Source organism: Mytilus edulis, chromosome 1 (genome assembly GCF_963676685.1).
Source record: "Mytilus edulis chromosome 1, xbMytEdul2.2, whole genome shotgun sequence".
Taxonomy (NCBI): Eukaryota; Metazoa; Mollusca; class Bivalvia; order Mytilida; family Mytilidae; genus Mytilus; species Mytilus edulis.
In genome coordinates, this window is record NC_092344.1 from 105,814,221 (window position 1) to 105,838,862 (window position 24,642).

The 24,642-nt window shown below is 33.0% G+C and overlaps 1 protein-coding gene and 1 long non-coding RNA gene across 3 annotated transcripts in view; both read left to right on the forward strand.

The window, feature by feature from the left end:
* LOC139517135 (uncharacterized) overlaps nucleotides 1–24,642 on the forward strand; it is a 560,758-nt gene that overhangs the window by 517,146 nt on the left and 18,970 nt on the right. The window lies entirely within an intron of this gene.
* The window catches only part of LOC139517067 (P-selectin-like), a 33,811-nt gene that overhangs the window by 438 nt on the left and 8,731 nt on the right, over nucleotides 1–24,642 (forward strand). The window contains exons 2-3 of the mRNA XM_071307692.1: nucleotides 3,753–3,932; nucleotides 4,123–4,350. Coding sequence (XP_071163793.1) covers nucleotides 3,753–3,932; nucleotides 4,123–4,350 — 408 coding nt within the window. The remainder of the gene's footprint in view (nucleotides 1–3,752; nucleotides 3,933–4,122; nucleotides 4,351–24,642) is intronic.

Sequence of the window (24,642 nt, forward strand, 5' to 3'; positions counted from 1 at the left end):
GGACATGGGTATTGAATTGTAAACTGTATGGAACAGAATCCAATTAAAGAAATGCTTAGTAACTGCTCAAAACTTTGTAAACGTGAACAGGATCATGATGATGAGGTTAAGGGAATATAACTTTTATCATTTAATTGAAGAAAAACAATTAGATTATTCAATACCACACATAACTAAGTATAGAATTTTTGTCAGAGCATTGGATACTAAATATTTTATATGTGGTGCTATATGTCAATAAGAAAGAACACCAAATGACACGGCTCTTATCGAAGACAACACGTGTAACATGGTCCATTCCAAATAGATGCATTTTGCTCTAAAACTTGGGGTATATAACCCTTTCTTGTACCAATGTTTAATTTAAAATAAAACCACAAAAAGGGTGATTGTCGATTATATCCATAGATGGCCGAGTTAAAAGTTCATATTATAATCCTGGTACCATTGATAACTACATTTGTATTCATACAGTTTGTCAGATCTCTTGAGAAAGAGAAATTGACAACTTTATATTCATTAAGCGTAGAAATCCCAATGTGGTAGGTCCTTGATTGGATTTCCGTTGATCAAATCTGAAAATATTTTTGATAATCATTATATAAAATATAGTTTTGCATAGCTACTCGTGGATTATAGAATTGATGAAACTCGAAAATTAAATGTTTAAATCCTTGCATGCTCGGAACTATGATATTAGATAATTTAACTATCTCGATTAGATAAATCCGATAATCCACTTGTACCAATGTAAGTCTCTAAATAAAGCTAGTACTACCAATGAACACTGTCCTTTCCTCGATCTTGATATCTATAACTTAACGGGAAGCTTAATACCAAATTTTATGATAAAAGAGATGATTTCTTTCGTAATGTTTATTATCCATTTTTAGATGGTGGTGTTCTCTTGTCACCATCTTATAACAACATATTTGATTTTTGAAATCGCAAACCAGTCAAAACATTCACTAAATTTAATAATCTGTACAAGGACAACATTCATACATCTAAATCTAAATCGACATGCAGATATCTTATACATTCAGGTACGTCACATCTAATTCTTTAAATAACATTCTTTACAAAGCACAAGATGTAGGTATTTAGCTCAAAAGCTAACCAAACCTTTTAACAGACTTTTTCAGAAGGGATATAATTACAATACTTTTGTCAGTTTATAAATGATGGCATATTTTGGCATCTGTATTGATTCACTCATAGGGATTTTGAATCGGAAACATTTATTCTAAAACCAGTTGTTGGCATGATACGGGTTATGTTCTTTTCATATATTTTATAATGGGTCCGATACTAAACACCTAACGGGAGGGATTGTGATTGATTTTCATATGCTTAAGACATAATCTTTCAATCAGTTTAGGTCTGAAGCTGGCATGTCAGTGACTGATAGTATTCCTTCTTTAATTTATGTGTCACTTTTTTCTGTTATTGCCTCTGCTTACATCGTATTCGGACTTCATTTAAACAGATATTTACTATGCGTTTTGCTGTGTTTCTTTCTACATTGGCTTGATAAATAGTGGGAGGATTGACAGGAGCCTTTGGCCTTTGTTAGTCTTGTAGGTTTTTTTTTTAAATATATGATATGGAGTTTAGTATGACGTTCATTTTTACTAAACTTGTACACATTTTATCAAGGGGCCAGCTGAGGGCCGACTCCGGTTGCGCGATTTTCTCGCTGAGTTGTAGACCCATTGGTGCTCTTTGGTCGGATTATTATCTCTTTGACATTTTCCCCATTTCCATTCTGAATTCTATATATTATAACGAAAACCAAGCGGTCGGGTATTAGTGTTAAACTATAAATGTTTATCCTTTAGTGCGTTGCTATAAGAATGTGTTTTGTTAGAATGTACGAGTATATAAGAAATAAAAGTTATTACTGGTGACCCTTCTTTGGTAGTGTGGTACTCTAGTATCGTGGTACTATGTGGTATTCTGGTTTTCTGAGGTAAGGTTGGTTCCTCTAGTAAGGTAATGAGTATAGGTTTTTGTATGGTAACTCTCGATGTTTATAAGAATAAAAATCAATTTGTATTAACTTTTAGATGCATTAAATATCAACAATACCTACAAATATTAAATAACTTAACATTATTCTAGTTTAACAAATAAATACTTTATAAACCTTAAAATATCGTGAATTAAAAGAAAATGGACAGCGGAAAAATATATTCAGAAAGTTCAATAATATTAGTTTGGTAATCAGCAAATGGTGAATCAAGTTCAATGCCAAAAGATGAAGATTCTCTCGAGAAGTTATTCTCTAAATGCCACTTGTAAAGGATTTAACAAGCACACATTATACGCATATAGTCTCTTCGGACATTGTTATAGTGTTGGCTGTCTGGTTACTACTGGGTCTGGTACATGGTATCTGTACGTATAACAAAATCGCTTGTTACTTGCCCTGGGTACAATCGTCCTGAAAACTTATCTGTATTCTACGCCGTATTTATACTTAGGCAAACCAATTTACCGATTTGGTTTACCATAATCATTTTGTTTACCGTTTATCTTTACGGAAAATACCTAAATTAACAAAACCGGAACTGGTGATTACCAAATTTAGAAATGCGCCTCAAATGAAAAGAAAAATCGGCCTTGTTTATGATGCGACAATAAATGAAACCGAATAGGACCGACAATAACAACTGGATAGCAGGCTCTTGACTTGGAAAGTCACCTTTATAATGTTGCGGGGTTGTGAGCGCTCAACCCTGACCTTGGATATATAGTGTTGTCGAATCTCAACAAAAGATCAAACGAATCAGCTTTACTTACTGATTGCCCCGGAGCACAAAAATAAATTATTTTCAGATCGAAGAGTATCTGTAGTTGATGAAAGATAGCTCATAAACAACTAATAAATAAAGCATGTTCTCCCAAACTAACATCCAATGGACTTGCATTTCCAAAGTATAAGTACATATTATATCTGCATAAATTTATAGTAATTCATATGGACAACAACTCTGAAATGTAGTCAACTTGCGATTTTGACAATGTTGAATCATTTGTAGAGCTTTCAAGCTACCAAGAAAAATGAAAATATAAAACATTGTATACTTTTTACAAGGTCAATAATTCCTATAAAAAGTCGTTTGACTGTTTTGACGTTATGGGCAATTGGTAGAGTTATTTTGATCATTTCTTCCCATGTCAGATTTTCTCTAGAACAGTTTTTAAAATGATTTTGATGAGGTTCATTTTCATTATCTAATGGGTTAAACACAAATGCAAATTTTTACAATTTTAATTTGGTTCAAATACATAGCAAACTTTTCAAGAAATATTTTTCTTTGTGTTCACCTCCTCAGAAATTTAAAATAAGAATGAATAATATCATGGCCAAAAAAACAATAAAACTTCAGACATTTCAGCATCTTATGGTATCTATTTTCTAAAAATCGCTCATAGAGTAACTTGGTAATAATTTTTTGAAAAAATATCGATTTTAGTAGAAATGATAGGGCTTTTTTTTAGCGGTACCCACTTTTGTCCAACGACATAACATAATTGCTTCTAGCGGTCTTCTCAGTTCCAAATTCCGTAATTTAATTTCAAAGTTGTCACCCAATACGATTGAGTACAGTGCGAATGCATTCTTTAAAAAAAATTGTGTAAGCACCATAGTTAAAAGAGCAATTTGGCTCTAATTAAACTGAAGAACATTTATTCAATATAGAAAGTAAAAGGTTCCTCAGTTATTAAATACATGTACAATGTAGGTGCACAATGTCCTGACCTATCTGTGATGCCTAATATAATTTCAAAAGAAGGAAGGACTACATTCCACTACGGCGAACAGGCTGCTCTTACATGTAAACCTGGATATAAATTGACAAAACCGACGACTATGATGTGTCTGCAGTCAGGAAATTGGAATAACAAGTTACCTTATTGTGAAGGTTTGTGTATGTAGTTACTTTTTTTTTTTTTTTTTTAAAGGCATAGATAAAAAAAAAAATTTAACGATTTATTCAGTTATATCTGTAGTAATAGTAAACCTTTTGTCTTTCTAAAATTACGTAAAATGTAAAAAATAAAATCGTCAAATCATTTCGGATTATATATCTATATGAATGGATATGATTACAGATGTAACCTGCTACAACAAGTACAACCGTGGTAAAAACTATGTAGGTAATGTCAGTAAAACCTTAACTGGAGATCCATGTTTGAACTGGAAGGTAGTCAATTTTCCTTATGTAGACTTTCATGAAAACCATACATACTGTCGTAATCCACTACCAAGAGAGCTTGATAGACCATATTGTTATACAGGAGCGAATTACAAGTATAGCAAGTGCATCATCCCAGTCTGTGGTACAGTATAAACATATGTTTTCAATTTATTTAAAAACAATCTGCAATTCTGTAAACTCCAAATAGTATATAGACATGCTTAAAAATATACAAAACAACACTGATATAAAAAGAGGAAACAGTAAATACCATCATCAATATATATTTCGAATACCAGATATCCTTTATCAGTTTGAACTTTAATATGAAGTAATCTAAGTATTATTAATCGATTCTGATTATTCTTGAATAATTCTGAATGTAATACAAATTAAACACCGAACCATGTGTAATTTTTAAATTTCAAAGTTCAAGCATATGCAATATTTACAAAGGAACTGCGTAGCTATGCATCCTAAAATGAAACTAACACATCCAGCTAACGTGGCTAGCACTGAGAGTTTTAAACTACACCTTTCAATGATTTCAGTTGGTTCAATGTATGTAATTTTCTTATCAAAATCGACAACGAGGAATTCTCTCCTCCCTAGACCAAGCAGTGTTGATCTATGACTGTAATAGTCAATCATTGGGATCTGCCTTAGTGTGACCCGGTAATCTCAACTGTCGTATGATGAGAAGGTGCAACCAATACTATAAATACTAATAAAATAATATCTATTTCCTGTAAAAAAAAAATGCTGTGAAGTATAAATTGGAGTCTCCTATTTTCCTAAAATACGTGGAACAAATGGTAAAGTCAAAACTACTGTTTACGTCACATTTCTTTTTCGGTTCATGATCTATGGTCCGCATTAAAACCATGTCAATTTCTTTGAAAATCAAACCGAAACAACCATAACCATAAAACTTAAATTGTAGAATAAAAAGAAAAAAATGCAAATTCGAAAAATGTACAATTATATTTTATAAGCTACGAAATGTTCGTACTTCTATTTATAGAAGTGAGTAGAGTCATCGTGTAATTTAAGTCAGATTTATTTTACATTGTAATATTTGTCAAGAACTTCAAGAACATCTTTCCGTTTATCTACGTTTCGGTTTTTCGAGTGATTTGATCGGTGTTTTTCGAGTGTGTCCACTTTTTTTTCGAGTGAATATGATCAAAAATGTAAACATACACTTCATTTCTGACAAGACGTGATATAGAAGCTTGAGTTTGATATAAGGTTATAAAAGGTATGTTAGTATTTGAGATAAAAGTATATTATCAATCTGACATTGTTTTTTGTTAAAAAAGATAAATTTAGCCTTACAATGCTTTTTTTTCCAAAATACAGAATAAAGCCATTTTCATACACAGAATAATGCAAATGTCGACGGAAATGCATACATGGAATCTATATATCATTAGATATACAGCCACTTTACAAAAAATATTGATATAACATTGAAAACGACATATGAGACTTTATGTCCGGTTTTTTTTCGAGAACAGTCAGGGCTTTTTCGAGTGCGTCCTTGTTTTATCGAGTGATTATACACATTTTGTATAGCTAAAAATTTTATGTGTTGTGGTGTATTTACGTTTAAAAACTATAAAATAAAAGTTCAAATGAGATACTTTCAAGGCACATGATATATTAGCACTTTCATTATATAAACTAGTACCGTTCATTTGTATATATTCTTTTTCTCACATCTTATAAATTGCATGTACATTATTAAATTCGTGACGCAACAATCTAATGTAACTGAAAGCAAAGACAATTCAAATTGAGACGTACATATATTTATTGTGTAAGGTGAGATATATGTTTGTTTATCAAAGAGTATACATCCGAAATATTTCATTAAATATTTGTCGTGTATCTTGTTTATTTTATGTTTAAGAAATGGAAACCGTAAATGTTTAAATGCTACTTCTGTGAGTATGAGTCTGATTATGCATATGTAATAATTGATCATACAGCAACTAAACTCCGTGATAATGATAATTTCCTTTCAATAAAAGAAAAGTGCATAAAAAATGGAAAATATGGATATCTATCAAGACATTACAATGTTCTTCTTGATGTCGTTCGAAGCACTGGACAATCTAGCTGATGATAGCATATATAATATACACATTTTGTATTTTCTTATCATTTCTAAAGGATCATAGTTAGGCTAATGAACTATTCATTTTATTGTTGATTATAAATGTAAATTTTATTCAAATTTTTTTTTTCAAAGGCAATACAAATGAGGTGGATTAAGGGTGTGTGTGTTTTTTTAAATTTTTTAATGGATATTTTTTATGGGGGTGGGGGCAGGGCGTTGTCAGTTTGTTTTAGATTTATGAGTTTGACTGTCCCTTTGGTATCTTTCGTCCCTCTTTTATCTTTTATTACATAGCATTTTTTTTCTGATTCGTCACTGCTGTCAGTTAGATTTCGTACTCCTTGTTTTTTAATCTCCGGGGTTTACCACAAGAAATATGATTAACTGTAAAATCAAAAGTAGCATGATATGAAGTTAATATGAATATGAGTTTCCTGCACTATGTTCTACATTTTGTAAACACCATTTTGTTAAGGATCAAGTAATTTCTAAATGAACACTGGAAAGTAGTTGTAAAACGCTCTCCGAACAGAAAATTTGCATTAAATTGAAAAAAGCTTCATTTTGATCAACGATGTCATATGTTTTTTACTGATTTATTGGGTATGTATGGTATTGTCCTTCACTTAATTACAGCTATATAAACTAGAAAAAGTCATTTTTTAAAGTCTAGAATACCTTTCTTCTTATTCAAATTTTCTGTAAAAAAAACCGGACAATTTGTTTAAAAACCCGGACGATTTCACAGTTGCTCATTAAAATATCGCATGTTTCATCACTCGAAAAAGCCCGAACTACACTCGAAAACAATGGACCAAATCACTCGAAAAACCACGATCATAGCCGGACACTTTACCTACCGTGCTAATGGTTCGTTGAAAGTAATTTGCAAACAAAGTACTACAAAAAATGTGCTGATTCGATTCGTTTTCTAATATTTGTAAAGAGTATATCAAATAAAAGTGAGTACCTGGCAAAAAGGGTCAGAATTACAATAAAAACCCAGTTACTCAAGTTTGAGTTAATTTTTGACTATCTCTCAATAAAACCGAAAGACGTTAATTTCATTCTTTAAATCTTAATAACTGTAATTTAATAAATAAAACGAACATTTAGCAATTGTGAGTTTTATCAATGAGTCTCATTTGGCGTCTTACCGTTTACCTTCACGAAAATATTCTGCTCTGAAACTAAGGGGCCAGATTTATCCAGAAACTTGGCCACAGTTTCCGTTTGGGAATCTAGTTTTAAGATGTGTCTGATGACGATGCTTACCAAACATCTTTACCGACATGGCTTAAACATAAGATAATACCCCAACGAAATCTTGAAAACTATATTTAAGATAACAAGCAATTTTGAATAGCTAAATGCAAAATGATGAACAAGAAACGATCTAAAGCTCTGGTCACAACGAACCTACGACACATCTATACAGCACCACGACATGAAATTTGGTCAAATCGCGGGTCATCTGTGGTCATCATAAGACAATCGCACGACAGTCGCATGATATTTGAGTATCGTGGCGCTGTCGTGTGTCGTGGGACGAAAATTGGACATGCACCATTTTTGCTCGACAATTTTTTATCGTGTCACTGTCTTGTGGCTGTCGTGAACAGACTTGGGGTCAATTACATTGGAATGTAATTAATTAAATTACACATTACATTGCAAAAATGGTCAATTACACATTACACAGTTTTTGAAATGTAATTAATTAAATAACAATTACTTTACTAAAGTAATTAATTAAATTACACATTACATTTCATCATGATATTTTTTAACAATAATTTACATGTTTATATAAACATGTGTAAAATTTTCATGTAAGCAGAGTTTAAGCGTTGCATTTGATAATCATTTTATATAGTTATTTTAATGTTTTGTCAATTAGTCTGAATCTCTCTGGTCTGAAAACAGCAATTGTAAATAGTCTTTCGATAGGAGCTAATGTTGTACAAGATATTGTTTGATCAGGACATGGAAGTTTTTTTATTAGAAGATCATTATATTGATAGGAGAGGGAATTTGTTCCTATTAACTTGCCAATACATCAAGGGGTAGTTTGACATCTCAGAAATGAACTCATTTGAATTAAACATAATATGAATAAGGAAATTATAAATGAATTTAAAATATTTTTTTATTTTACTTTAAAAATATAAAAAGTGCTTGTCACAATATTTAAAATAATTTTTAGTACAAACAATGTATATAATGTCTCAATATTAGCAATATTTTTGCTAATTAGATAAAATATCTGTAATAGTGGCATTGCCCCTGGACATTTTAATCTGATTAATTGCTGTTTGTTTTTATAGCTATTAATTTTTATTTCTATAATCCTTTTGTGTATACTAATTTGACAAAATGATTGTATGCAGTGATTTTAAATTCTAAATAAACTGTCCCAGAAAGATGTTTCACAGTGACACATTTCACTGTTTGTGTTTAACAAGGTGTTTATTACTTATCAATCTATTTAGTTAAAGATCTTTCTTAAAAACTGAACAACCCTAATATATATGATTATCACATTTTTTAAATTATAAGACTATTAAAAAAAATTTGTAGGTCAAATAAAATATATAAAAACAATTTATATTATAAAACACAAATCCTTAACTGTAACACCATAAAAGTACATGTAATTGAAATATAATTCAAAAGTAATTGAGCATTACATGCTTTTTTCAAGGTAATTAATTAAATTACCATTACATGTAATTAAAAAAATGCTCAATTACACATTACATTCAATTACATGGAAAATTGTAATGCATTACACTTAATTACCATTACATTTTTAATTACCCCATCCCTGGTCGTGAAGGTGTATTACAATCGTCGTCCGACTGTCTTGCGATAAACACATTGTCGTGGGTATCAATATAATTCATTTTAATCAAACAATTGTCGCACGGATGTCGTACGACAATCTCACGACTGTCGCAAGACACTCGTGATATAGTCGCACACGAGTGTCTCACGAATAACAAATCTATTGATTGTTTATCGTACGACAGTGGTACGTTCGTCGTGCAACATATTTTCGTTGTATTTAAAAGAGCACAATTCGGTGGGAATGAATATTTGGAAAAACAAACCGTCTACCATTTAAACAAGACGACGATTATGCTGCGCCCTGCTGAATAGGCGCTTGGTTGACCACAACAAGAGCAAAATATGGTCCTGTTAGAGTTGATTCGAGCCCGTGAACAGTATAGGAACCACCCGAAGTTGGTGGGTTAGGCCATGGATCGAACGTCGCCTGATGTTTGGGCAGTATAGTACACTGATGTAAGAGTTGGAGCGGAAATCTGCCGGTGATGTTGTTGGATTCATGCGGATATAGCCTTGCATGTTTCAAGAGCTTTTGTTGAGAGTCGCATCAAAGTGGAACGACAGTCGTACGACAGTGACACAATAGTGATACGACAGTAACACGCACATCACATGACATGAAAACCTGAAAAATAGCACAAGACAAATCACGATTGTTGTATGATTATCGCACGACTGTCACACGACCGACTTGCGACACACACACGACAGTATAATTACATTTTTTTTTGTCCTGTCTTGTACCCATCGTGGAACCATCGTGGACATGTCGTAGCTGATGTGACCACTCGAAATATTTTTAATGACATTTTCACGACAGCGCCATGACAACTATTTTATAGATCTTCCACGACAAAAAATCGTACGATATGTTGTGACCGGGGCTTAAGACATGAACGAAATTGTTAGTTGAATCATTATTGGAAATAATGCCCTATATATAGTGAATATTTTTACCATATTCGTTTTTCTTTCCGTTTTTGCCAATTATATTGAAAAATATGGTAAATATTAACTTTAACAAAGTAAAAATGATCAGCAAGACCAGATTTTCATAGATGAAATTGTCGTTTGTTTTATAAAAGTCTGTGAATAGTTCGAAATACTAAAGATGTTCTTCCCGCAGGTGCTGTTACAAAATGTTAGAAATTATTACAAATTAAGGAATGTATCTCCCTCATGCAAAGCTCTGATTCCTTTCACGGATTTGGCTATAATTTTTGGACCTTTTGGATTATAGATCTTCAGCTTTATATAAGCTTTGGATTTCAATTATTTTGGCCAAGAGCATCACTGAAGAGCCATGTATTGTCGAAATGCGCATCTGGTGCAGGAAAATTGGTATCGTTAATGTTATTACTACCACTAGGTCGATGCCTCTGCTGGTGGACCGTTAGTCCCCGAGGATATCACCAGCCCAGTAGCCATTACATCGGTACAGGCATGAAAATACGGAGTGTTTTGTGTTCTTATTCTTCCGAATACGGGAGTAGACTCCTAGGTAGGAGTGTAAAACTTGCCGGAACGTGTGTGCTATGTACATATGGACTTAATTTAAAAATAATATGACAATAACATATATACATTATGTACAGTGGCTTTGTAGTTTAATAAGTTGTTGTGGATCTTTCAAATGTTAGAGTGGATATGCCACTTTTGAAGGATCCCAGGGTGTCAGACATACCTATTGCTTCAGGTAGTGAGTTGCAGTCCGAAATAGTGCGAGGATAAAATGAAAATTTATAGAAATCCTTATTTGTTGATATTTGTCTAAATTTATGTTCCCCCCTAGTACGTCTATCAGATATTGTTAAATTGTCCTTAGGAACTTCAACTAACCCCCAATTTATTTTATACAGCATAGTTAATCTAGCTTTTTTCCTTCTTATTTCTAAATTTTCCCATTCTAATGATTTAATTAAATTTGAAACTACTCCAGGTGATCTGTCTTTATAATCATTGAAGACAAACCTGGCTGCCTTACGCTGTACCTGCTCAACCTGAGTGATGTGTTTTTTTTGTACGGATCCCAGACTGGGGGAGAGTATTCGACGACTGGACGAACAAGTGATGTGCACGTAAGGTTTTTTAACCTTACGTGTGCAGTTTTTCAAGTTCCTACGAAGAAAACCTAAGGTTTTATTTGCTTGCAGGTAATATTGTTTATATGTGTTCCCGAATCAAGATCATGGCTTATAGTTACGCCTAAATATTTACTGTCTTTTACTGCTTCTAAAACATGATTGTGCAATATATAATCAAAAGCGGAAGGTTTTCCTTTTTTTAGAAATATGAATTACATAACACTTCTCAGGATTAAAATTCATTTGCCAGTCCTCTTCCCATTTTACTAAACTAGATAAATCTTTTTGAAGTAATTGTGCATCAGAACTATTATTTACATTTCTATACAATAAACAGTCATCTGCAAAAAGTCTTGCATTGCAAGTTACACGTTCGGGTAGGTCATTAATAAAGAGTAAAAATAATGTTTGGCCTAAAACTGTTCCCTGAGGGACACCAGAGTCAACAGCTAATTTTGAAGATTTAACACCATTTAATAGAACCTGCTGTTGCCTGTCAGCTAAAAAGTAATTTATCCAATTTAAATTTTGATTTCTAATACCATAAAATTCTAATTGCTGGGCTAATCTTTGATGGGGGACTTTATCGAAAGCTTTGGAAAAATCTAAAAGCATGACATCTATTTGGTTACCATATCCCAATGATTTTGCAAGATCTTGTATGCTGATGATAAGTTGGGTCTCACAAGACCTTTTACTTCTTAACCCATGTTGACTATCATTTAATATGTTATTAATTGTAAGATGTTTCCTTATGTTGCTTGTTAAAATGTGTTCTAGAATTTTGCAACATATTGCAGTTAATGAAACTGGTCTATAATTAATAGCGTTATGCTTGTCACCTTTTTTTTGAAATATTGGTACAACATTAGCCTGCTTCCAATCATTTGGGATTTTACCAGTATCAATAGATTTTTGGAAAAAGAATGTCAAAAATGGAGACAATTTTTCTGCAAAACTATGTAAAAAATATGCAGATTATCAGGGCCAGTGGCTTGGTGTGGATTTGAGTTTTTAAGTAACTTTAATAAGCCATTATTACTAATAATATGTCTGGCATAGTGGGGTGGGGACTTGTACCTTTATTTAGTATAGAGGATGTATCTTCGGTAGTAAAAGCCTTTTTAAATGTTCATTTAGGATGTTAGCTTGTGTATTCGGCTCACTATATAATAAACCATCCTTTCCTCTTAATGGTGACACTCCAGATGTTTCTGTTTTGTTTTGCTTTTTATAAATTGCCAGAAAGATTTAGGTTTAACTTCTAACTGGGGGCTAATTATTTCTTGCATGTACGTGCTCTGGGCTCTTCTTATTTCTCTTTGAGCAGTAGCTTTTAACTTTTTATATTTAGGTCTTTCCACTTTTCTGTGGAAAGACCTATTGTTTTTCTTCTGATTATTTTTTTTTTTTCTTCCGCCTAATTTTGTTCTTGCGATAAACATTTGTTTCGCAATATGTCGCTTAGATATTTGGTATATGATATCGAACAGTTTATGCACTTTTGAAATTTACCCTGCGTAAACGAATACTTTTCTTTGTAGGAGTTATCTCCCCAAACACTGTTTTCCTTGTTAGCGCATCTCCTTCGCAACCGTAAAAGATTATGACAAATTTATTTTACAAAATTGCTCGTTATATCCTTCGCATGATTTGTCCTATTTTGACCGAAGCGATATGACCGCTCCATATGAGAGATATTTCCCCTTATGCATCTGATATAAGTGATATGAATTTCTATCTTATAAATCATAAGTGATAGAGACCTAGGATCTTTTGATTTGAGGTCCTTGGTCCCAAAAAATGAAAATTAGGTCAAGGTCAAATGTCAAGGTCATATTCTAATATTTGAATTTGGCTTATTTTCACTTATATCCAAAGACTGTATAAGATATCAACAAATTATTTTTACTAAATTGTTAGTTGCGACATGTCGTAAGATGTAAATTTTGATTGCAAGCGTACGTTGAATGTAAAAGGGAGTTTTCTCCCCTCTTGTATTTAAAAATACGCGTTTGGTGATATAACTCATTAACTAAATATAATAAAGACCTATGGTCTTTTGATTTGAGGTCCTTGGTTTATGACCTTGAAACTGATCTCAAGGTCATAGCTTAATTTGACGTTCTAGATTTTGACCTTTGCTTTTATTCTATATGTATACATGATAAAGATATACAACTTTTAGAAAAAGATATCAAACCATTTAACCTTGTAAAAAACAACCGGAAGTGACCTTTTGTAAACCGAAAATAGCTATTTTTTTGTACTTTTTAATATAAAAGTATATAGAACCAGATATTTTTGGAATCAGTGTCAAGTAAATATTCAAATATAATCGGAAGTAACATTTTTCAAACCGGAAGTAACAAATTATCTCCCTTATTTAAAAAAAATGTATGGAAACAATATATTTTTGGAATCAGCTTACTAGGAGCTATCATTTGACGATTGAAATGACATTTTAAACTTAGTTTCACAACTTTTCATATCAAAATACATTGTTTTGATGGAAAGACCTTCAATTGTTCTCTGAACAATTGGTTTTTAATTATCTTTATGTTCTTGTTTACCAGTATTTTTTTAGCTTTGTTGTAAGCTTTACGTTTTTTTTTTACATAAATGGTTTATATCCCTATTTGCCCAAGGGTTGGTGTACTTAGATTTAGTTATTTTGCTTGGTACATTATCATCTATTATTAGGTCTTTCCACTTTCCTATTGTTTTTCTTCTGATTATTTTTTTTTTATTTTTTTTTCTTCCGCCTAATTTTCTTCTTGCGATAAACATTTATTTCGCAATATGTCGCTTAGATATTTGGTATATGATATCGAACAGTTTATGCGCTTTTGAAATTTACCCTGAGTAAACGAATACTTTTCTTTGTAGGAGTTATCTCCCGAAACACTGTTTTCCTTGTTAGCGCAACTCCTTCGCAACCGTAAAATATTATGACAAATTTATTTTACAAAATTGCTCGTTATATCCTTCGCATGATTTGTCCTATTTTGACCGAAGTGATATGAACGCTCCATATGAGAGTTATTTCCCCTTATGCATTTGATATAAGTGATATGCATTTCTATCTTGTAAACCATAAGTGCTAGAGACCAAGGATCTTTTGATTTGAGGTCCTTGGTCCAAAAATATAAAAATTAGGTCAAGGTCAAAGGTCAAGGTCATATTCTAATTTTTGAATTTGGCTTATTTCCACTAATTTCCAGAAACCGTATAAGATATCGACATATTATTTTTTATAAATTGTTAGTTTCGACATGTCGTAACACATAAATTTTGATTGCAAGGGTACGTTAAACGTAAAAGTGAGTTTTCTCCCCTCTTGTATTTAAAAATACGCGTATGGTGATATAACTGATTAACCAAATATTATTAAGACCTATGGTCTTTTGATTTGAGGTCCTTGGTTTATGACCTTGAAATTTATCTCAAGGTCATAGATTAATATGACGTTCTAGTTTTTGACCTTTGCTTTCAGCTCATATGTATACATGATATAGCCATGAGACTTTTGGCAAAAGGTATCAAACCATTTAACCTTGAAAAAAACAACCGGAAGTGACCTTGTGTAAGCCGGAAGTAGCTTTTTTTGTACTTTATTAATAAAAAAGTATATAGAACCAGATCATTTTGGAATCAGTGTCAATTAAATATTCAAATATTATCGGAAGTAACATTTTTCAAACCGGAAGTAACAAATTATCTCCCTTATTAAAAAAAAATATTGTATAGAAACCATATATTTCTGGAATCAGCGTACAATAACCTATCAGTTGACGATTGAAATGACATTTTAAACTTAATTTTACAACTTTCATATTAAAACACATTGTTTTCAATGGAAAGACCTTCAATTGTTCTCTGAACAATTGGTTTTTAATTTTCTTTGAATTTATTCCATAATTGGTCAATATTTAAATTTTCATTAGCCTGAGATATAAGTTCAGATATAAAATGAGATGTTACGTCTTTTATCTTTTTAATATCAACCTTTTTCCATAAATAAATTTTATGTTGTGATTGATTAGATCTTTGGGGCTTGCAGATGATTGCATCCACTAATACAATATCATGGTCAGATATACCTGGTATAGATTTTATTTTTGTTATCAATGCAGGTTGGTTTGTGCAGAAAAGGTCAAGGATATTATCTTTCCTAGTTGGAAAATCAACCATTTGTTCAATGCCTAAGTTCTTCAGCATATCTATAAATGCTTCATTCAGGTCCTTAGTATACATTGAGCCAGATATATTTTGCTCCGGCCATTTTATGTCTGGAAGGTTAAAGTCACCACCAAGCCAGAAGGTGAAATTTTAACTTAAGTTCATTAATTTCAATGATCATTTGTTTGAGATAGTCTATATCATTTTTATTTGGTGGTCTATATGCAGAAATAATAACTAAGGATTTAGTATCCGTTATATTAATTTGAGCAGCAATAAGTTCTACATTTTTGCTTTTATATACTTCTTGGCAAATAATACCTTTTTAATGACGATTAATACACCTCCACCTTCTTTTCCGACCCGGTCGTTTCGGAATACATCTTCAAATAGTGTGTTTGGAAAAATTTCAGAAGATAATACATCTTTGATTAGCCAAGTTTCATTACCAATAATAATATCTGGTTTAGATGACTTTAATAAATTTTCAATTTGAGGAACTTTATTTTTACAACTTCTAAAATTAATCTGAAGAACTCTTAATGAGTTTTGTCTATTAATATTCTTATTTTTTAATTGCTTAGTCACTGGTGGTTTTGGTGATGTTGTAGCAACTGGGTCTCCAAAATTTTCATGATCATCATTTATATTGAAGCTTAAGGAAAAAGCTGAACTATCTGAAAGTACTGAATATGAGTTAGGGTTCAAAATAGAATTACCTGATTAGAGGTATGATTGAAAAATGGTTCTAGAGTGATTAGGAGTATCACATATCGGGCATATCCAAAGTGCTGATGAATTTCCAAACTTTTCATACATAGATGGACTTATATTTACACATCCAATATGACACCATTTATCGCAATTAACACAAACAATAGCATCACTGTCCCAGGTACACTCATGCGAGCAAATAGAGCATGGATAACTGGAGTCATTCAAGTTTGATGGGCCAGGGTTGGTTTCAACCTGGTTGCTTAAAAGAATTCTAATCAAAAGATGAATGTGGCGATCTGATTTGCCAAAAACACATTTATTTTTAAAATTGGACACATGTAAGTGCCAGTAATATATCTGGGTAGATACCTCAATTGTTGTGTCACATTGAAGGCTGATAGTGATACCCTCATATTTGTTGGAATTTAGTATATTATTTTGTATATAAAACTCATTGACTGTGCTCAGAAAAATAAAAAACAAATCACGACTAAGCTATGTTATTAAATTTTTTTTTTGATTTTTTTTGTTTTTTTTTTTAATATTTAATTAGTTATCAAAAGTACCAGGATTATAATTTTATACGCCAGACGCGCGTTTCGTCTACATAAGACTCATCAGTGACGCTCATATCAAAATATTTAAAAAAGGCAAATAAATACAAAGTTGAAGAGCATTGAGGACCTAAAATTCCAAAAAGTTGTGCCAAATACGGCTTTTATTAACAATCACCTGTTACATCAACCCTCAGTTGCCCAGGGAAGCAGTCTCATTTGTCGGGGGAAAAGCAAATGAAAAAAAAACAACTCCCACTATAAATTATTAACATCAACCTTTATAAATATTATCTACCCTTGTACAAATGTACATGTACCTGCAATTATTAAAATTTGCTGTTACAAAATATTATAAATGATTATAAATTAAGAAATGTATCTCCATCCTGCAAAGCTCTGATTCCTTTCTCGAATTTTGCTATACTTTTTGGACCTTTTGGATTATAGCTCTGCATCTTTTATATAAGCTTTGGATTTCAAGTTGCAGGAAAACTGGTACCGTTAATGTTATTTCACAACTTTAATCCGCAATGCTCTGCAGCTTCGTACTTGATTTGGAAGTTCTGCTTTTTGGAAACGTCACTGATGAGTCTTTTGTAGACTAAAAAAAAAGAATCTTGCGCCCAAACCAAAAAATGTTTGTTTACTATCGGACCCGGACTCAGGGCTAATAAAAACAAAAACCGTCAGCTCCAACAAATCTAAATAGTCTAAAGCTTTGTATGTCATCGACACTTTATTTTTCGAATGTATAAAGAGGGGAGGGGGTGTCCCGGGACAATCTAGTTTTTAGACAATAATATGTCATGACATACAAAATCAAGAACTTTTATGAATCTATTGATTACGGTTAACACATATTTTTATAAGGTCTTAAACAGTATCTTATCATAAAGGATGGCCCAATTGGTTGGCCCAAAAACGACGCCTATTTGACCCTGTGTTTATTTTCAATATAAAAATAAGAATTGGCAATGAGACAACTCTCATCAAGTGACAAAATGACATAGAAGTTAACAACTATAATAGTTCAACGTACGGCCTTCAATAATGAGCAAAACCCATATCACAAAGTCAGTTATAAAGGACCCTAAACTAATAAAATATTAAGAATATGTAAAAATGTTCATTAGGTCAAAATCTATCAGCCCTGAAATTTTCAGATGAATCAAACAAACCATTGTCGGGTTGCTGCCACTTAATTGGTAATTTTAAGGAAATTTTGCAGTTTTTGGTCATTATCTTTAATATTATTATAGATAAAGATAAACTGTAAACAGCAAAAATGATCAGCAAAGTAAGATCTACAAATAAGTTAATATGACCAAAATTGTCAATTGACCCCTTAAGGGGTTATTGTCCTTTAATGACAATTTTTCACAATTTGTTCATCATATTTGCTAACTTTAAAAAATCTTCTCCTCTAAAACTACTCAACCAAATTCAACCAAACTTCAACTGAATGATCAGTAGGGTGTATAGAATAAAGTTTGTGCTTTATTTTTTATTTCGTCAAAAAACATGGCCGTCATGGCTAAAAATAGAACACAGGGTAAAATGCAGTTTTTGGCTTATATCTCAAAAACTCCAGCATTTAGAGCAAATAGGACAATAAGTTAAAGTATTTATTAGGTCAAGGTCTACCTGTCCTGAAATTTTCAGCCGAATTGGGTAACTGGTTTTTCAGGTATAATGCCCCTGAATTGATGATTTTAAAGAAATTTTGCAGTTTTTGGTTATTATCTTGAATATTATTATAGATACAGATAAACTGTTAATTGCAAAAATGTTAAGCAAAGTAAGATCAACAAATAAGTCAATTTGACCAAAATTGTCAATTGACCCCTTAAGGAGTTATTGCCCTTTAAAGACTCTTTTCACAATTTGTTCATCATGTTGACTTACTTTAAAAAATCTTCTCCTTTGAAACTGCTGTATCAATTTCAGCCAAACTTAGGCTAAATGAGTTTCAGAGTATCTAGTATAAATTTTATATTTCATTTCCTTGTATGTCAGAAACATAGCCCCTATGGGTAAAATAGAACATAGGAAAAAATGATTTTTTTTTTGCTTTTGAAGAAAATATGACGATTCAAAGAACATTTAAATAAATTGAAAAGCCAAAATAATCATTGATGAGAGATTTAACCAAAAAAATTAAGGTGAGCGATTCAGCCTCTTGAGAGCCTCTTGTTTACAAACAGAACCAAATACAATGAAGGTTCAGACTATTTACTGGCTTCCGAAGCTTCACTACTAAGCTGTCTATTTTCCTTACTTATGCACTTGGTACAATCAACAACCTGGTAATAAATTGTTAAAAAAAAGCCTTTAAAAATAATGGAATTAAGTACTTTAGGAATGTAATAAATTGTGTCTTCACCATTCTATACTACTAAGATTACAATCATCTCAGACAACAAAAACAACTACATGCTTTCTAAGATAAGCTCACTCAAACCCAACTTTAATCTAGCTAGTAACTGATCTGGCTATTTAATTGCAATACTCATAGAAGAAGACCCTATATCAATACTGAACGAATAGCAATGAGATGAAGAACAACGATCAAGAGTTGTTGACGTATTTCTAAACTATGTTGAAGTCCTACCCTTAATCACCAAGTGATTAAAAATTCATCTAGAGTTGTCTCTCTTTATCTGTTGTTTTACCGTAATTCACAAATACCAAAATTAACATTATACAGACTTTCTGTATATTATACTCATTTGTGTAGAGGTTCCATTCTCTGTTTTTCATTTATAACTTTTACAACTAATACAAAAACAATCCTTTGAATTACACATACATTTTATTACGCCAACTTGTATTTACATTTTCATGACTAGAATATACATTTTTACTTTGTGGCATTACTTTGGCTACAGAGTATTTTATAATATTTTGTTGAGGCGCCAGGGTGACTACCGATTACCTATACACAATGGCTATCAGCTGACCAATGTTGACATAGTGTCATAAAACCCCTGGTAGTTAAACACGGTTACACCACCACCTACCATGGGGAGTGACCGGGGAAAACACTCGTATTACCAATGCTCCAGTTATTAGTGCTGCCCCACCTGTTGACAGGTGTAGGCCTCCCCTCTATAAGATGAGGTGGAGGAGGTCCCAGAGTTACCCATCTGTAGACCCCACCGTTACCACTAACCACATTTTCCAAACCTGCAAATTGTAGAACTTGTCAGGCCCAGAGCAAGGGCCGAGTGAAATAATCCCCCAATCACTACCAGTCTCCCTGGACCGCCACATGAAAGCCCCAGTCAGCTACCAAATCTGACTGGGGTTCTCACCTCCACAAAATTTTCATTATTGAATCATTGGAAAAGTTAATTTTGTTGTGCGTAGGAAAGACTCAACCCCCACTTGTATATTATTTAAGAAAACCTGATTTCCAGTTTGTGACAAATGAGTTCCATCTGTTCTGTATAAAGACACTTCACTTGCCCTAATGTTCTCATGTAATATAGCTTTCCCCCCGTTTTCTATTACAAAGTTTTTGACCACTGAATTCACTCTTTTTCTCTTCTGTTCGATTATTGCAACCGCATTCAAGGGGGCAAAATGCCAGTATCTGCGCTGTAGCATTGAAGACCATATCATAATAAAATTTTTAAATAAAGCCTTGTAACGTAGGATAGAACATTTTACATTTTCCATTAAACCCTTCCCGGTCAATTCTAAATCTGTCAAATCATTAGCTCCACAGTGAATTATTATAAAATGAGGAGAAGGTAAATTTTTTCTTTTTGCCTCCAGTAGGGAGTCCAAATCTTTAATCTGTAAACAAGGTTGCCCAATCCAGTATGTTGTTACACCTTTTGACCCCAGTCCCAGGTTGTTCCTACCATATTTCTTCGCCTCTACGTTGGCCCAATGAACAAGGGAACTTCCAACAATCCATAAAATCTTGGGACCTGTGAAAACCTTTAGCTTGTTAGCTTTTTGAAACTAGAAAAATTGTAACCTAATATAGCGAGAATAAGCATGCGATTTCCATCTGCCTAATCTCATAATTACCTCCTCTGAGACCCCCTGCCTGGCTAGTTCCGTAGCTCCCCCAATTCTAAAACTATGTGACCTAAAATGGCCTTTACTAATATGAAGAAAATGTAAAACTTTTTCCAGTATACTACTGAATTGGTATCTAGTTAAAGGCATACCAGTATAATGGATAAACAAATCTGTATTGTTACAGGTATGTCGTACCTTTAAATATTCGTTAATGAGTCGTACCGGACAGTAGTTTTTTCCGTTCTCAGCTATCAACAAAGTAACAGACTTTCCCTTTTGGTCAGTTTTTGACCACCTAACTCTTAGCTCCAGGACTTTTCTCCTTACTAAAATATCAGAAATTGTTAAGTTGGAGCCATTTATAACAGACTTGGATTTTGAAGTAGTGATTTCCCCTACTCTTAGCAAACCAAAGAAGGCAACAGAAAAAACTGCTGAAAATAAAGCAGCTTCATATTTATTCTTACATACTTTATCTAAACAACTAATCATATCTGATAACAATTGCACTGTAATTGGTGCTTTAATGTCATTACGTTTTCCCCCTTGAATTCTTTTTATTCCTTCTAATGCCTTTCCAATTATAAAGAATTTTGTAGTATCCTGTATCCCTTGAATTTTATGATGGTATGAAACTCCTGATATATAAGATGATATGGTTCCCCCCGAAAGACCCTGTACTGACAAAAAAGCTATAAAATTTAACAAATCATTGACTGGCACCGGCCAATCCTGTTTCAATTTATAAGATGATCTAAAAGTACAAAGTTTTGACAGAGCCAAATTGTATGATTTTTGTGTATTTTTGGACACACCTTGATTGACAATATAATCAGCCACCTGACTTAAATGTTCCAGATCTGTGTTGGAATTTTGGTTGGCCACTGGTCTGCTTCTGGAGCTAGGCTTCTGAACTCCCCCCACTGAGAACGAGAAAGACAATCAGCAATTTGGTTTTGTTTTGAAGGGATATAAATTGCCTTAACTAATGTATTATTTTTTAAGTTCATTAAAACCATCTGTCTTACTAAAGTCATAACTCTACTTGATTTGCTAGTTTTCATATTAATGATTTGAACAACCGCCTGATTATCAACATGAAAAATAACTTTTTTGTTAACAAAATAGGATTCCCAGGACATAAGAGCAGCTACAACTGGAAACAACTCTAAAAATGTCATATCTCTGGTGATTCCAGTCTCAACCCAATGTTTTGGCCATGTGCCTTGGGCCCACTGACCTGCAAAATAGATCCCATACCCGCCTTTGGACCCTCCTGCACTATCAGTGAACAACTCTAATTTTTCATTTGAAACCCATACATTGTCTGTTATTACAGTTACACCATTGTATTGTTTTAAAAAGTCTAACCAAACTTCTAAATCTGCTTTCATCTGCTTGTTTACTCGAATTTTGAAATACGATTTTCTTACCCCAATTGTTGAATTTATGAGTCTGCGACAGAAGGTGCGGCCTGGAGCAACTACCTTACAAGCAAAATTCAGGAGCCCAAGAAGGGATTGCATATCTTTAAGAGTTATTTTAGAACTGTCCAAGGTATCTCTGATCTTTTGTGAGAGTTTGACAAGTTTTTCATTTGGAAGTCGCATGATTAAATTCTGTGTATCAAATTATATACCCAAAAACATAAGTAATGTAGTCGGCAAAGTAGTCTTGTCACTAGCAAGAGGAATACCTATTTTGTTGCATACCTCTTGGAATAACTTCAAAGTATTGCCAACTTTTGATGTTTGGCTCGACTCGACAAAAAGAAAATCATCTAAATAATGGAGGATATCATCATTTCCGCTTTTTAGCTGTATTATCCAATGCAAAGCTTTTGCAAATTTCTCCCACAGGGCACAACTTATTGAGGCCCCCATAGGGAGCATTTTATTAAGATAATATTCACCCTGAAATTTTATCCCCAACAAGTCAAAATCGTGCGGGGCAATTGGCAACAAACGAAAAGCCGCTTTTACGTCACACTGACTTAAACGGGCAAATGTTTTGTGTCTATTAATCAAACATGCTGCTTCGTCCACTGAACTGTACTGCACTGAACAATGATCTTTATCAATAAAATCGTTTATTGAATTATTCTCAGTATAGGATAAATGTTGAATAAGTCTGAAATCCCCATCCTTTTTTGGCACTAGCCCCATTGGTGATACCTGAAGTGTGGGAAAAGGTGGGTATCTGAAAGGATCAGCTATGCGACCAAGTTTAACTTCCTTCATTAATTTTTCTTTAAAAATTTTGGGTAGCTGTAATGCACTTTTTAAATTGGAACTCTCCCTTGGTTCCCTAGAGCCAAAATATTTTAATGAAAAACCGTATTTGAAACCAGATATAATTTCATGTGCTACATTGTTAAGTGGGTAGAATTCTAAATAATTTTCCAAGACTGATACTTTTATAGGAGTATTTCCCAATGAATAAAAATTAATACTTTTTGTTATTTCTTCCTTGCGCCCGGTTATTACATTTGGGCTTTTCTGTGTTTGCCACTGCATATTTCACATATGTGTTTAAACCTACAACGAGGGAAGTAGGAACAGTCAGTACCATTATTATAGTATTTACATGACATATTTACACTTCCACTAGTTACCTGTGATTTTTGATGTGTTCTATTGTTTGGAAGTGTAGCTGCATTTGAGTTATAATTACCACGATTTTGTGTATCTGTTCTATAACCCTGTGATTGCACTGACACTCTGTTGTGTACAGTGGGAGATGTGATGTGTAATAGCCAATATTCACCGTGTATATTTCCCCAAGATAAATTAGGATTCTTTTCTATTTTTAGCCTAAATTGCTCGTCATAGGTAGCCCAGTTTTCTGACCTAGTTGCCGCTAATCTTATATCGCGCATATATTTTAACAATTCCTGTGCCCGTGCGCTGTATTTCTCAATGTAGACACTCATAAAAATCATGAATGCTGAAGTCCATTCATTTATTGACAAATAAACCCCCGACGATCTTTTTTCAATGCAAATTTTCCCCCTTTTTAATTTCAAATCGCCCTCGTCAACCTCTTCCATTTCTTTTTGCGTTCTCAAAAGAGAATGAAGCTCTATAAATTTTCCCTCCCAAATTTTTTCTTTAATTTTAAAAGACACGTGTTCCCCCACTGTGTCATGAACGCTAGATTCTTGTGACGGAGTGAAATCAATGGAATTATTTGCAATTTCGTGCCTTAAAGAGGGGAACGCCCGTGCATCCTCCTCCGACTCATTACCTGATGAGATATCAGTATTCTCCTCAGGTACTTCTGCCACCACATGTCCGACCTCTTTTGTTTTCTTGGCAGATCTTCTCCGGTCAGCTCCGTCTTTCTTTTGGGTAATTTCTTCTGGCTGCACTTTCTTTCCTCCTGTCCTGCTGGTCGTTCTTCTTTTCTTCCCCATGGCCCTTGATGGCGATCCTACGGCATTTCTCTTGTTAGGCATCTTCTTTTTTTGGATATTTTAACTTATTTGCGTAACACTTGCTTTCTTGTCGACAGCAAATTAACAAGTGCCCGATACGGGAATTCCAAAATTCTATTCTAGCTGATACGGGAATTCCAAAATTATGATTCATGCTGCGATCGCCGCTATGGCCATTTCCAATTATGGCATTGAGCTACAGGCTGCAACGCCCACGCACCCAAACGAATATTTGATTGAATTAAACCAGATTATTGAAAATATAAAATTTTTATAATCTCAATTAATGTAATTTTACTACAATTTTCTGCACAGCGCACGTGGATACCGTGGTGGTATCTAAACTCTCCAATTATAATATGCTTTTTTTGTTTTTCAATTTTAGAAAAAAAGGATAAATCCCATATTTATGTATATTATGATTTTATATGTGGCACTATGTGCACTT